The sequence below is a fragment of the Pan paniscus genome, chromosome 2 (genome assembly GCF_029289425.2).
Source record: "Pan paniscus chromosome 2, NHGRI_mPanPan1-v2.0_pri, whole genome shotgun sequence".
Lineage (NCBI taxonomy): Eukaryota > Metazoa > Chordata > Mammalia > Primates > Hominidae > Pan > Pan paniscus.
The window spans coordinates 10,080,995-10,096,718 of NC_085926.1; the positions used below are offsets into that span (position 1 = coordinate 10,080,995).

Here is a 15,724-nt window from a genome sequence, read left to right on the forward strand (position 1 = left end):
CAGAAACTAAGCTAACCCCTCTTACCTTGACTTCCTTAGGAGTGGATTTTCTCAACCTGAAAATCAGAATTTACTGTATTCAGCCCTCCATGTCCTTAGTAGCCGACTGAAACAGGGAGAACACAGCCAGCCTTTGGAGGAACTACTCAGGTGAGTCATAACTACATAGCCAAGATTGTTGTCCCAAGAAACTCCTAGGAACAGGATTGGCAACTTTCTTTAAAATAACCTGGGTGTCTTTCAGTAGTTGTAAAGGAAATTATTTTCAGCTACTCTCCTCATATATGAGCTTTCTCATCTATGTATTCTGATAAATCCTGAAGTATTAGAAACCTTGAATAATCATGCTAAATCTTCATGAATGCATCAGCCCATAAACTCAGCCTTTTCAAGTAATAATGATGAAAACATTGACCATCTGTAATCAACTCTTGATTATCCAGGGACCTACTGTCTCCCAGCAGATTTGGGTAATTAGGCAGCAGCTAGTTATCACTGATAGCCTGTTTCTTTCCCCTTGTCTTGTAGGAAGACCTTATGTGGCTGAGGGGTAGGCAGTGGACAAGGGAGGTGACATGATCTCAGGGGCATGGCTTTCGGCCCCCTCCCCCTTCAGTCAGAGTGACTTGGTCTTTCTCTCACTTCCCTTGGTAACCTAGACCATCACTGGGTCAGCAGTCAGTGCTTATCATCCCTGTCTATAGGTCAGGACCTTATGTCTTCTTTTTTTTTTCTTTGAGAGAGAGTCTCACTTTGTCACCCAGGCTGGAGTGATCCCAGCTCACTGCAACCTCCACCTCCTGGGCTCAAGTGATTGTACTGCCTCAGCCTCCCAAGACGCTGGGATTACAGGCTCATGCTGCCACACCCTACTAATTTTTATATTTTTGTAGAGATGTTTTCGACATGTGGCCAGGCTGGTCTCTAATTCCTGAGCTCAGGTGATCTGCCTGTCTCAGCCTAGCAAAGTGCTAGGATTACAGGCATAAGCCACCATGCCCGGCCTGTGAACCCAGATTTTAAAAATTATTTTCAGTGTATTGCCTAAGGCTTTAAAGAGCAGATAATTTATCTAGGGTTGTACATATTAGCGTGGTGCTTGGGTTTCTCAGCATACATGACCCCTTCAAGGCCAACATTCCATCAGTGGGGCTGTCTTCTGCCCTGGCTTTTTCCATACAAAGGTATGGTTTTCTACCAGGATGCTTGAAGAGGGTTGCTACTAAAGCACCTGAAAATAAGGAGGATTCTGATTAGGCCGTCAAACACTTAAAGGGACTTGGGCACGTCATGTGGATTTAAATATATCTGTAACACATAGGATACTATTGCATTTGTTTGTTTTTCTTGTCTCCTTACAGCCAGAGCTTCCATTACTTGCAGAATTTCCATCAAAGCATTCCCAGTTTCCAGTGTGCTCTTTATCTCATCAGACTTTTGATGGTTATTTTGGAGAAATCGACAGCTTCTACTCAGAACAAAGAAAAAATTGGTGATGGGCCCAGATCCTTTTTTTTTTTTTTTTTTTTTTAATGAATAGGACTAATGTCTCACACTTATAAACTTTGGGCTTACCAGGACATTTTTACATGTAAATCCCCACATAACCTTGGATAGGCCCTCTTGCTATACCAAGAAGGTCATTTTCCCAGAACAACCTGACTGATTTCTGCTAAAATTGCTTAGTCTGAGTTTGGTTAGACAAGCTGAGTAGATAGTTTTCTCTTTGGCTTAAGTTTAATCATGTTCTTCCTTTTCAAAAAAAAAAAATTTATCTGAGACATTTGACAAAACGAGACATAAATCATGAGGTTAATAAAGTAGGAGATAAAGGAGAAATCAGGGTCAAGTGTAAAAGAAATACTGGCCTCTTCCCTGGCCTTTTTCTTTTTTTTTGAGACAGAGTCTCGTTCTGTCACCCAGGCTGGAGTGCAGTGGTGCGATCTTGGCTCATTGCAATCCTCTACCTCCCAGGTTCAAACGATTCTCCTGCCTCAGCCTTTCAAGTAGCTGGGATTACAGGCACGCACCACCGTGCCCAGCCAATTTTTGTATTTTTAGTGGAGATGGGGTTTCACCATGTTGGTCAGGCTGGTCTCGAACTCCTGACCTCGTGATCCACCTGCCTCAGCCTCCCAAAGTGCTGGGATTACAGACGTGAGCCACTGTGTGCCCAGCCCTGGCCTCTTTCTTAAACTGTCTTTTATTGTAGCTCTTAGAATGCAGCTCATCCTAGTTGGCAGCACATCAGAAAGCAAGATAAAAATGCAAAACAAACCTTTATTTTTCCCTATTGATTAAAAGGGGAAGGTTTGGTCTCAATCTTGGAGGTGACCACTGCTATTGGCCAGCCCAGGAGGAACAAGATTGGCCTTCCCACTGCCCAGCAGCATTCCTTTTCTCTGTGTGTCTGTATTTATGTTCATGTTTGCATGTTTGTGTGTTTCAAGATGAGGTTGGGGTGGGACGTGTTGAGCCTTAGACAAATGAGTTTATGTCTGGCAAAAGGGCCAGTGGATCAGGAACGTGACAGCTTTTTGTAAGTTGCCTGTTAGACCGGGAACGTCTTAGTAAATCTAAACTAATAATCCTTTTGATCAATAATCATCCTCAAAAACCTGAAAAGCAAGAATGAGGTCAAGTTCCCATATGTAAGGTTCCTTTGTCTTCTTTTCTAACAGCTTCCCTTGCCAGACAATTCCTCTGTCGGGTGTGGCCAAGTGGGGATAAAGAGAAGAGCAACATCTCTAATGACCAGCTCCATGCTTTGCTCTGGTGAGATGTTTGGTTTCTTCCAATGAGCCAAATAGCTTTTTTCTATTTTGCTACTGTTGTTTGTCAGAGACCGGACAAATGACTTTTTAGTGGGAATTTGAAAGCAATGAAGTAGGTTAAAAATGAACACAATTTGGAACATGTGGATCTTAAGATCCTCTGGTTCTGTTTTATACTGTCAGCTAACTGCTTATTGTTAATTCAGATCATAGAGGAATTGGAGGAATCTGTAGTTGTATTCTACTTTGTTAATTAGTGGGTCAAATATTTGACTCTCAATGCAGTATCTACCTGGAGCACACAGACAGCATTCTGAAGGCCATAGAGGAGATTGCTGGCGTTGGTGTCCCAGAACTGATCAACTCTCCTAAAGATGCATCTTCCTCCACATTCCCTACACTGACCAGGTAAGGGAGTTCTTTCCTCCAGTTTTTCCCTTAAGATAGAATCATCATCAGGCTGGGCACGGTGGCACACGCCTGTAATCCCAGCACTTTGGGAGGCTGAGGCAGGAGGATCACCTTGAAGTCAGGAGTTTTGAGACCCACTGGCCAACATAGTGAAACCCTGTCCCTACTAAAAATACAAAAATTAGCCAGGCGTGGTGGCACATGCCTGTAATCCCAGCTACTTAGGAGGCTGAGGTAGGAGAATTGCTTGAACCTGGGAGGCAGAGGTTGCAGTGAGCCGGGATCGCGCCATTGCACTCCAGCCTGGGCAGCAAGAGCGAAACTCCATCTCAAAAAAAAAAAAGAATCATAATTACACTGTCCAACGTATATAGCTTCCACACAACTGCCTTGCTCCTCCTCATCTAATTCTGATATAGACAGTAGATATAATCATTCATTCAATAAAGAGAGTCTGTTATGCATTCCTTTCAAGGGCTCTCAGCTAATATATTTGAGAGGACCATGGTGGTTTTTGTTTTGTATTGTTTTGTTTTGTTTTTGAGAAAACTTGTCACCCAAACTGGAGTGCAGTGGCGTAATCTCAGCTCACTGCAACCTCCACCTCCTGGGTTCAAACGATTCTCCTACCCCAGCCTTTCAAGTAACTGGGATTACAGGCACCCACCACCACACCCGGCTAATTTTTGTATTTTTAGTAGAGATTGGGTTTCACCATGTTGGCCAGGCTAGTCTTGAACCCGACCTCAGGTGATCTGCCTGCCTCGGCCTCCCAAAGTGTTGGGATTACAGGCATGAGCCATTGTGCCCAGCTGAGATATTTTAGCCATCTTGAGAACAGGGTGCTCACATGTATGTCTCACTTAATGGGTGTGTGTCTCAGAATATCAATAGTTATCTTAATATTTGTAGTCTTTTCAGTTTATAAAGCACTTTCACTTTATCACATTTGATCCTTTTGATAATTCTGTGAGGTTGGTATCATTGCCCCTATTTTACTGCTGAGGAAAATGAAAGCTAGAGAACTTCTCAAGCTTACACGTGCAATAAAATAAACATAGAACCAGGACTCAAACTCAGATCTTCTCACTGTTACTTCATTGCTTTTTCCATACTACCATAACACCTCCTTTCATAAAGTTAATTCCATTGTTTGACAGGCAATCTTCTTGGGCTTATTACTGAGTCCTTTCCGCTCCCCCATCCTCTTACTAAGGATCCTAGTGAAAGGACATTTAGAGAGGTAGGGAAGGAAGCTACTTTTGGTTCCTGGTTCTTCCCAGGTAGTTCTAAGCGGTGCATCATGGTGTGGGCACGCATGCTTTTCCCGTCTTCTAGGCACACTTTTGTTGTTTTCTTCCGTGTGATGATGGCTGAACTAGAGAAGACGGTGAAAAAAATTGAGCCTGGCACAGCAGCCGACTCGCAGCAGGTGAGTAAGATAATAGTCACTTCAAGAAGTGGACTTTGGATTACTTGGAAGTTGCTGATTGGTTTTTTTTTTGTTTTTTTTTTTTTTTTTTCTGAGACAGAGTCTTGCTTGTTCTGTTGCCCAGACTGGAGTGCAGTGGCATGATCTCGGCTCACTGCAACCTCACCTCCTGGGTTCAAGCAATTCTCCTGCCTCAGACTCCTGAATAGCTGGGATTACAGGCATGCGCCACCACACCCGGCCAATTTTTATATTTTTTAGTAGAGACAGGGTTTCACCATGTTGGCCAGGCTAGTCTCGAACTCCTGACTTCATGATCCACCCACCTCGGCCTCCCAAAGTGCTGAGATTACAGACGTGCGCCACTGCGCCCGGTGGTAGTTGCTGATTCTTCTATTTCTTGGGTCCAAGTTTTCTCCTAAGCTGTTTTTTGTTTTTGTTTTGTTTTGAGTTTCTGAGATTCAGGATTTTTTTTCGAAGAGTTCCTAGTTTAATTTCCTTTCCCTCTAGTTAGAGGTGAGGAATGGGCTCTCTTTTCCTTGGCTACTGCCCAGTTTGCCTCTTGCTAACTGGCATGAGGTAAGCCAGCCTGTTTGAGATACTGTGGATCTTGGCAGCCTGCTAACCAGAATGGAGCTAGACAAGTAAGAGAAAGGGCTAGCATAGGGAAGCAGAGAAGCTACAGCCAGTATATGTTTTTTCTTTTTTTTTCTTTTTGAGACAGGGTCTGAGTCTGACATCCAGGTTGGAGTGCAGTGGTGCAAACTTGGCTCACTGCAGCCTTTGCCTTCTGGGCTCAGATGATCCTCCCACCTCAGCCTCCCAAATAGCTGGGACCACAGGTGCATGCCACCATGCCCGGCTAATTTTTCTATTTTTAGTAGAGGCGGGGTTTTGTCGTGTTGCTCAGGCTGGTCTTGAACTCATAGGCTCAAGCAATCCTCCTGCCTCAGCCTCCCAAAGTGCTGGGATTATAGGCATAAACCACTGCACCTGGTCTGATGGCCAGTATATGTTGCAAAAGCTTTTACTTACTTGGGAATTGCTGAAGAGGAAACTTTTTAGAAAGTCTGTCCCTATGAGGTGTTCTAATGTTACCACAACATGTGCAGGCCTCAAAACCATCTTGTGGATGCACTGGTTGCTACATCTAAGGATAATTGGCTTAAATATCTGTATAGCTATGTAATTAAAGAACTATATCTTAGTGGGAATACAGTAAGGGAAGTATTTGGCTGTGACTCAGAGGTGCCCATATATTTGGCTGCCCCAGATTCATGAAGAGAAACTCCTCTACTGGAACATGGCTGTTCGAGACTTCAGTATCCTCATCAACTTGATAAAGGTGAGTATGGAGGCTGCTTGACCCATCTCACCAAATAATTGCAGAAACCAAGTGTCCTGGCTTCCAAAATGGACTCTCCTTGCTCCTCTTCCCACTCTTCCTTGGGGCCTGCTCTTCCTGAGTCGTCTTCTTCCTTTGTCCCCCTACCCATCCTGGATAACCCCTTTTCTCACTAGGCATTTTTTTTTTTTTGTCTTTTCCTTCCTTCCTCCTACTTATGCCACAATACTATTTAATGACTCCTTCCATCTGTAATTCCCTCACTTTTTCACCTTGCCTTGGATCCTCTATGATCTGAGCGCACATTCCCTCTTCTAACCCTGAATGCCCTCGTTCTCCTTTAAACACACTGTGCTCTCACCCACTCCATCGTGGTTTTGCTCAGCTTGTTCCCCCAGCCTAGAATGTCCTTGTCTCTCCTTTCCACCTCTTTCATGTCTTTTTTTTTTTTTTTTTGAGGCAGGGTCTCACTCTGTTGTCCAGGCTGGAATGCAGTAGGGTGATCACAGCTCACTGCAGCCTCAACCTCCTAGACTCAAGAATCTTCCCACTTAAGCCTCTGGAGTAGCTGGGACTACAGGAACATGCCACCACACCCAGCTAATTTTTCTATTTTTTGTGGAAACAGGGTCTCATTCTGTTCCCCAGGCTGGCCTCGAACTCCTGGGCTCAAGTGATCCACCAGCCTCAGCCTCCCAAAATGCTGGGATATCAGGCATGAGCCAGCATGCCCAGCCTCATCCAGTCTTTCTTAAGTCTTCAGATCAAGGTTTTGGACCTCTAATAATGCCATCTTCTCAACACTCCCAGTTGGAATCAGTTTATTTCTCTTTGCTCGTCTCTTCCTTTTCTTGAACTTCAGTTGTGATAATTACTTTATTCTGCTTTGTAATATTAATTTAAATGTTGACATTCCTCCATTTTAGAATTCTCTACAGCACCCAAAGCTGTGCTTTGCGCAGCGGGAAAGAGGCTGAAGTGCTCAAAGGAGCAGATCTCAGCCTTGGTTTCTTGTCTTTCACCTCTCCAGGTATTTGATAGTCATCCTGTTCTGCATGTATGTTTGAAGGTGAGAGATTTACTGGGCCCTGTTTCATATTTATTCTTCCTGTGGATCACTCTAGAGAGGACCTCAGCTGAGATAAATTGCTCAATTTCTTGCCCACAAGCCAGAGTTTCCAGAATCTATGCCAGTTTAGGGAAGGCAATGGATACATTTTCCCACCCTAGTTGGATGAATGGAGAAGCCAGTTTTCCTATGAATTTGAAAACTTTTGGTAAGAATCTTAGTACTAGGAGGAATGGCTTCAGGGCAGTTGAGTTTAGGAGCAGTAGTTACCTTCCGTGCCACTCCTTACCAGGCAAAAGGGAGGAAGGAGGAGTAGATGATTTTTCTTTAAAGTCTATGGGTGGCCTTACAAATGTGGCATCTGATATCCTGATAATTGCCAAACTTCTCTTTTGTGGGAATAGCCTGTATTAGCCCTAGATTTGATGGGAAGTCCAGTCGGAATGTTATGGGGAGAATGCTACCTCGCCACTCCTCAAGTTTCCTTCCAAGTGGATGGTGCCCCATTCTTGTTATCTCCTGGTCACTCTCCCTTTTTACTCCACCCTTGCGCAATGTGGGAGATGGGCGAGTTGGAGAGAGGAGTCATTTATCTGATTGGGAAATTTAGAAATTGGTCATATGCTTTCTCAGCTTTACCCAGTTTTTCCCTCTTGGGAGTAAGTTATCCTCAGATAGAGCTCCCCTTTACTCTATGCTCTCACTCCTAAGCTGAGCAAGTTCCCTGTCCATCGACTGTATCTGTGGTAGGTAAGTCTGCCTAATTCTGGGGCTTAGTTAACAGGCCTATTTGATTTTTGTATTAAGTTACATTCTCCAAATAAACCTTTTGGACCCTTCCCAATTTGTTTTTTATATATATAAATAAGAAAATAAAACCCTTGGGCTGGATGAGACTATTCTGCCTCAGGGGCCTTTCAGTGAGATACCTCAGCTAGAGGTAACAGTGTGTCTCTCTTCTTCAGTATGGGCGTCTCTTTGTGGAAGCATTTCTGAAGCAATGTATGCCGCTCCTAGACTTCAGTTTTAGAAAACACCGGGTAAGAGCTAAGAGCAGAGAACAAAGATATGCACTGAAGAGTTGCTCAGAAGATATGTCCGTGGTGACTTCTGGGTGGGGCTGGGAGTGTTCTACCTGGGCTCCTCTGGTCCACTTCAGCTATAGCCAGAGATCCCCAAATCGGACTGAATATTCCAAAGTAGGCTGAACTCCTCAGGCCCACTCTGGATCAAACCCACCTTTCTACTTCTTCTCCAGATCTGACAGTGGTCTTTCTTTTAGCTTGATTTTACTGTGCTACTGCACTCTCAGGTCCTCATGTATCAGGGTGTCATTTGCTTATTCCTTTATGCTTCTGTAGGTATACTCTCAGAAATGATTTAAAAAAAAAAAGCTCATTTGTGTCATAAAACCCTTTGCTGTGGTAATGAACAGTCTTGACAGTTTTTTAGCCAATGGCATCCAGGGCTAGAGTGGTGAAGTAAGGATAGAATCACATTATTTCCTATACATATTTAGCAAGTTGAACAAAATACTCACCATATTTGGTTGGTCCCTCACAGCCCTGAAAGAGAAAGGGAAGGTGGTATTTTATCCTAATGTTGCAGATGGGAAAACTGAGACATGGTAACCTATGTAAAACTAAAATGCAGGTCTTATAACTCTCAGATTGATACAAGGGACAGAAATGGGAGAGTTGAGAATAAGAGGTAGCTGCTATTCCTCCTATTTGAGAGGCAAATTAAGATGATTATCAGCATAGGCTGGAAACTGCAGAGTTTATGCTCTTTGGAGCTTTTGATTGCAAGGGTATCTTGAATCTAAAATGAAATCAGGACATTTCATAGAGCATTTATAAACTTATTGGTTATAGGAAGATGTTCTGAGCTTACTGGAAACCTTCCAGTTGGACACAAGGCTGCTTCATCACCTGTGTGGGCATTCCAAGGTAAGAAGGGGAGCAGGTTCTATCAGCAGCCTGCCTGTTGGCTTAATCTGCAGTTGCTATTGGGGGATCCATGGGCTACCGTCCTTCTTCCTTTATATCTGGGACTGTGTCTGTCCAAAGGCAGTTTATTCAGAGCAAATCCTTAGTTTCTCCTTGAGATTGGGCAGTCCTCTAGAGGGGAATCTCTGCATCTGAAATTTGATTCAAACTCCAAAGCTCTTTTTCCTCTAGAAACTTCTTGGGTGACAGAAATAGAATGCTGGTATATGTTTACTTCTGCAAAGTCCTCTAGGTAACAGGACTGTGATGTAAGTGATGATCCTGCAGGAGACAGGAGGTGGCTCTAAAGCAGCCATCTGTAGAGGCTTTCATCTGTGCCACTTACTTTCAAGGAACTCATCTATGTCTTATGAGAACTTCTTAGCATTAAAGGATTTTTCCACTTGAAGCCTTCTTATAGTTAATGAGGTATTGTCACGTTTTGTCTGAATGAACACAGAACCCTAGAGTTCTGCAGTCACTGGCAAACCAAATGATTCTTGAGTCCAGTTTCTGTTACTTACTTCCTCCTCTGGTTCTAAATTTATACGGTCCTGAACAGTGATTTTTTTTTTTTTTTTTTTTTTTTTTTTTGGAGATGGAGTCTCGCTTTGTAGCCCAGGCCGGAGTGCAGTGGCGCAATCTCTGCTCACTGCAAGTTCCGCCTCCCAGCTGGACAGTGAATGTTTAAGGAATTCTCTTAGCTAAACAGGGCTACTCTATTGTTTAATATCAGTAAAATATATATTCAAGAATATTTTAGGTAAATTCATTGATGATCGGCCAGTAAGAGGTTATGAAGAGGAACTAGAGGTGTCGGTGGTATGTCTTCTAGGCTTTGAATTCTTTAGCTGCCATTCTCTTTGGATTACTCTGCCAAACTATTCCTGTTTGATGGAACATACCATTGGCCCATATTGGCAGGGCTTGTGTTCTTATTCAACATTCAAAGGTTTCTATAAGAAATGTGAAGGCATGATGATAAACTCACAAAAGATGGATGTTATTTATTTCCATTCAGATTCACCAGGACACGAGACTCACCCAACATGTGCCTCTGCTCAAAAAGACCCTGGAACTGTTAGTTTGCAGAGTCAAAGCTATGCTCACCCTCAACAATTGTAGAGAGGCTTTCTGGCTGGGCAATCTAAAAAACCGGGACTTGCAGGTAAGCCTTGGATCCTGCTAGTGATAATCCCCCACTCTTATTCTTTGTGACAGCATCAGATGGCATGTAAGGAAGGTCACCTAAGCCCTCGTCTCTCAGTAAGGCTACTTTTCTCTTAAGTCTGTGACTGTTTAAACTCTTAAAGTTATGGTACATTGCTCATGGGCCCTGGTCACAGGCTGCACCCCTCATCTTAGGCAGCAAGGCACCAAAACATGCCATTGATATAAACAATGCCTCAGACATAAAGGAGTCAGACCAGTACAAACCTCTCTCCACAGCTAGAGGAGCTCCTTTAAGCCCCACTGAGGGTAGATTCATAATAACATTTTTGTATAGGGACAAACATTTCTTTTGTTATTTTTTTTCCCCTAAGCCAATCTGTCTTATTCCAGAAATTACAAATTAATCTCTTATCGGGGGACCTGCCCCGATAATCACGTAGGTTCTTTTCTATTTTCCTAAGCGTCGGCTGGCTTGAGAAATAAAGGGACAGAGTACAAAAGAGAGAAATTTTAAAGCTGGGCATCCGGGGGAGACATCACACGTTGGTAGGATCCGTGATGCCCCACAAGCCACAAAAAACAGCAAGTTTTTATTAGGGATTTTCAAAAGGGGAGGGAGTGTGCGAATAGGTGTGGGTGACAGACATCAAGTACTTAACAGGGTAATAGAATATCACAAGGCAAGTGGAGGCAGGGTGAGATCACATGACCGCAGGACCGAGGCGAAATTGAAATTGCTAATGAAGTTTTGGGCACCACTGTCATTGATAACATCTTATCAGGAGACAGGGTTTTGAGATCAACGGGTCTGACCAAAATTTATTAGGTGGAAATTTCCTCTTCCTAATAAGCCTGGGAGCGCTATAGGAGACTGGAGTTTATTTCACCTCTGCAATCTCGACCATAAGAGACAGGTACACCCCGGGGGGGCCAGTTCAGAGACCTACCCCTAGGTGCGCATTCTCTTTCTCAGGGACATTCCATGCTGAGAAAAAGAATTCAGCGATATTTCTCCCATTTGCTTTTGAAGGAAGAGAAACATGGCTCTGTTCCGCCCGGCTCACCGGCGGTCAGAGTTTAAGGTTATCTCTCCTATTCCCTGAACAATTGCTGTTATCCTGTTCTTTTTTCAGGGTGCCCACATTTCATATTGCTCAAACACACATGCTGTACAATTTGTGTAGTTAACGCAATTATTACAGGGTCCTGAGACTATATACCTCCTTCTCGGCTGACAGGATTAAGACATTAAAGTAAAGACAGGCATAGGAAGTCACAAGGGTATTGACTGGGGAAGTGGTAAGTGTCCATGAAATCTTTACAATTTATGTTTAGAGATTACAGTAAAGACAGGCATAAGAAATTACAAAAGTATTAATTTGGGGAACTAATAAATGTCCATAAAATCTTCACAATCCACGTTCTTCTGTCAAGGCTTCAGCCGGTCCCTCCGTTTGGGGTCCCTGACTTCCTGCAACAATCTCTAATTTTAACTAATGAGCATTTATAAGGTTTTTTTAGTTGTCTGATTAGCTGAAATCTTGTGTTGTTTATAATACTACTTTGGAGTTACAACATTTTTCAGATAAGGTAGTATAAGCCCTTTTCTTTCATGCTTACAATATCTGAGTCTTATAGTCAATTATATATGAAATATATAAAATAGCACCACAGAGAATTAGCTTCCTTTCTTCACATCAACCTTATGAGGCAGATACTATTGTTTCTGCATAAAAATTGAAGCTCAGAGAAGTTAAGTAATTTACCTAATGTCATTCAACAGTGAGTGAGTGGAGCCAGAGTTTGAGTCCAAACAGTCCTAAATCCAGAGCTGATGTTCTTAAACCACCTCACCGTACTGTCCTTTAGCCTCCGCATGGCCATTCGTGGTTGGTGTGATAGTGCTTAGATACCTTAAGGTATTTGGGAAATTTTAGAACCACGTTCAGCATCGACTTAGAGTCACCAATACAGTCTAGCCTTTTAAAATGTAGTGTGATACTAGCATACTAAGATGAACCTTTCGTTCAGTACTTATTGTATCAGGGCCACAGACATCTCAGAAACCTGGAGTTGAGTATCCCTCCTCTAGATGCTGAATCACAAGTTGGTATCCATGTTTGCTGTGTTTGGAATGGCTAAAATATCTTCCTTTGTATTGCCTGTAAACTCAACCTTCTCTCCTATTACCCTAAATGTGATCATTATAACCCACCATTTTCTTGGTCCATTCACATTTAGGGTGAAGAGATTAAGTCCCAAAATTCCCAGGAGAGCACAGCAGATGAGAGTGAGGATGACATGTCATCCCAGGCCTCCAAGAGCAAAGCCACTGAGGTATCTCTGCAAAACCCACCAGAGTCTGGCATTGATGGTTGCATTTTGTTAATTGTTCTAAGTTGGTGGAGCAGAACTTTGCCTACTTATGTTTATTGTCAAATGCTTCTATGCCCATTTCCATTCCCTCCATAACAGCTTCTGTGCTTATATAATTTTTGGGACCCAGAAAAAACAACGACACAATCTTAGAATCGCTCCTGAGTATCTCGAGTTGTGGCATTTGTTATAGAGTTGACAATTTTCTGCATTATAGTCTCTCATTTTCCATGAATTCATATCTGAAACCATTTTAGAAGGGAGAAGTCATCGAAGTATTTTCTGAGTGTTGAGAAGAATGAGTTAAACCATTTAAACACATTTGAAACATACAAAAATAGAAATGTGAAAGCATTTGGTGAAAGCCAAAGCACAGAGTCAGAAGCTGCCACCTTAGAGAACTGAAATAAAAATAGAAGTTCTTACGCTTTTTTGTGGTACAGATGCTTTCGACAATTTAAAGAAAGCTAAATAAAAATGTATACATGGCTGGTGCAGTGGCTCATGCTTGTAATCCTAGCACTTTGTGAGGCCAAGGTAGGAGGATTGCTTGAGCCCGGGAGCTCAAGGCAAAGCTGCACAACATAACAAGACCCTATCTCCACACAAAAAATGAAAAATAAACCTGGGTGCAGTGGCTCACACCTGTAATCCCAGCACTTTGGGAGGCCGATGTGGGCAGATCACAAGGTCAGGAGTTCAAGACCAGCCTGGCCAACATAGTGAAACCCCATCTCTACTAAAAATACAAAAATTAGCTGGGCGTGGTGGCACATGCCTGTTGTCTCAGCTACTTGGGAGGCTGAGGCAGGAGAATCACTTGAACCTGGGAGGTGGAGGTTGTGGTGAGCCGAGATCATGCTATACTGCACTCCAGCCTGGGCAACAGACCGAGACTCCGTCTCAACAACAACAACAAAAAAGTGTACATTTATAAAATTTTGTCACAATTCAGGTAGGTTATAGACACCAAAAAGCTCAGATTTAAGAACCCCTGCTGTGGGGCCTCTGTCTGTAATGCAATTTGAGTCTGATCCAGAAAGATCATTTAGTATGAAAAGTCTGGCCTGATGGGGTGGCTCACACCTGTAATCGTAGCACTTTGTGAGGCTGAGGTGGGAGGACCGCTTAAGCCCAGAATTTCAAGACCAGCCCGAGACCCCATCTCTGCAGAAAAAAATTTTTTGAGCTAGCCAGGCATGGTGACGCATGCCTGTGGTCTCTGCTACTCAGGAGGCTGAGGTGGGAGGGTTGCTCAAGCCCAGGAGGTGGAGGCTGCAGTGAGCCATCATCACACTCCAGCCTGGATGACAGAGTGAGACCCTGTCTCAAAATAAAAAAGTTATTTTATTTACATGGTCCCCAGTTTTATTTGTATAATATACCCCTTCTACTTTTTTCTCAGAGAATTTGAGGCAGACAATATCCTATTAGTTTGGTACTTTCCCCTAAGCAGATCTCTCATACTAGTATCGTAAGCCAGACAGAACAGAATTTTGTACTGGATTCCTGTTGAGATACACCAGCACAGCACTTCTTTTTTTGAGACGGAGTCTCCATCTGTCGCCCAGGCTAGCATGCAGTGGTGCAGTCTCAGCTCACTGCAATCTGTCTCCTGAGTTCAAGCAATTCGCCTGCCTCAGCCTTCCAAGTAGCTGGGATTACAGGTGCCCGCCACCATGCCCGGCTAGTTTTCGTATATTTAGTAGAAACAGGGTTTCACCATGTTGGCCGGGCTGGTCTCGAACTCCTGACCTCAGATGATCTACCCGCCTCCGCCTTCCAAAGTGTTGGGATTACTTTGGCGTGAGCCACCGTGCACTGCCATACCACCACTTGTAATAAATATTTCATTCTATATCGAATGCCCTCTTTGTTCCTATGTCATATACATGCAGTAGAGCTGGAGGACCATAGCTTGTTTAAAATTATGCAAATTGGGCCGGGCGCAGTGGCTCACGCCTGTAATCCCAGCGCTTTGGGAGGCTGAGGCAGGCAGATCACCTGAGGCCAGGAGTTTGAGACCAGCCTAGCCAATGTGGAGAAACCCCGTCTCTACCAAAATACAAAAATTAGCCGGGCGTGGTGGCACATGCCTGTAATCCCAGCTACTTGGGAGGCTGAGGCAGGGGAATCGCTTGAACCCGGGAGGCAGAGGTTGCAGTGAGCTGAGATCACGCCACTGCATTCCAGCCTGGTGACAGAGCAAGACTCCTTTAAAAAAAAAAAAAGTTTTAACAGTGATAATAGTATAGTTGTGTATCCTCTAGGAGCTGTATTCCAGAGGTCACCCAGAGCAGTAACCTAAAATGCTTATTTATTTATTCTTTGCCCCTTAGGATGGTGAAGAAGACGAAGTAAGTGCTGGAGAAAAGGAGCAAGAAAGTGATGAGAGTTATGATGAGTCTGATTAGACCCCAGATAAATTGTTGCCTGCTTCTGTGTCTCTGCCAGCCTGTGATCATTTTGTGTTAGAGTTTGAAATCCGCTGTTTGCCTTTCTTACTGGAAGGATCCTTTTTTGTTCCTCTTTTTTTTTTTTTTTTAAAGATGGGGACTCGCTGTGTTTCCCAGGCTGGAGTGCAGTGCTGCAATCTTGGCTCACTGCAACCTCCATCTCCTAGGTTCAAGCGATTCTCCTGCCTCAGCCTCCTGAGTAGCTGGGACGACAGGCACACGCCACCATGCCCAGCTAATTTTTGTATTTTTAGTAGATACGGGGTTTCACCATGTCGGCCAGATGGTCTCGATCTCCTGAACTCATGATCCACCTGCCTCAGCCTCCCAAAGTGCTGGGATTACAGGCATGAGCCACCGCTCCCAGCCATATTTTGTTCTTAAAGTGGGGTCTTTATTAACTTGTGGACATCATGGATTGTCTAACACCATCACAGTCCCTGGCTCAGGATTCTAATGTAGCATTATTTATTGGTTTGGATAAAGCCAGCTGTGCTACACTGCAGAGTAAAATCTCTGAGTCATGATTCTGGACTTTGGGAGCTAGTTTTGAAACTAGTTTTGAAACTCTGATTTATTGTAGAACTTAGGCTTGTACCAATTTTACAAATAAATTCCGTTCTAAGTTCTGCCTCAGTTGCCTCATTTATCTTTCTGGATTTGCTTCATTATTCAAGGATTAGGTGGAATTGAATTGAGA

General features: G+C 43.5%; 1 protein-coding gene across 16 annotated transcripts in view; it reads left to right on the forward strand.

Moving 5' to 3' along the window:
- The window catches only part of FANCD2 (FA complementation group D2), a 104,905-nt gene extending 89,250 nt beyond the window's left edge, over positions 1-15,655 (forward strand). For 11 of the 16 annotated variants that reach the window (XM_055110941.3, XM_055110943.3, XM_055110942.3 and 8 more), the window contains 12 exons: positions 40-150; positions 1,362-1,492; positions 2,682-2,775; positions 3,060-3,182; positions 4,524-4,617; positions 5,891-5,962; positions 6,993-7,031; positions 7,997-8,071; positions 8,906-8,980; positions 10,041-10,187; positions 12,434-12,529; positions 14,908-15,655. In XM_055110941.3, coding sequence (XP_054966916.1) covers positions 40-150; positions 1,362-1,492; positions 2,682-2,775; positions 3,060-3,182; positions 4,524-4,617; positions 5,891-5,962; positions 6,993-7,031; positions 7,997-8,071; positions 8,906-8,980; positions 10,041-10,187; positions 12,434-12,529; positions 14,908-14,982 — 1,132 coding nt within the window. In that variant the 3' untranslated portion in view covers positions 14,983-15,655. Of the gene's footprint in view, positions 1-39; positions 151-1,361; positions 1,493-2,681; positions 2,776-3,059; positions 3,183-4,523; positions 4,618-5,890; positions 5,963-6,992; positions 7,032-7,996; positions 8,072-8,905; positions 8,981-10,040; positions 10,188-12,433; positions 13,351-14,907 lie in introns of those variants that run through there. The other 5 variants (XM_055110947.2, XM_055110952.2, XM_055110948.2 and 2 more) reach the window with 4 other exon arrangements.
- The last annotated feature ends 69 nt before the right edge of the window (positions 15,656-15,724 follow it).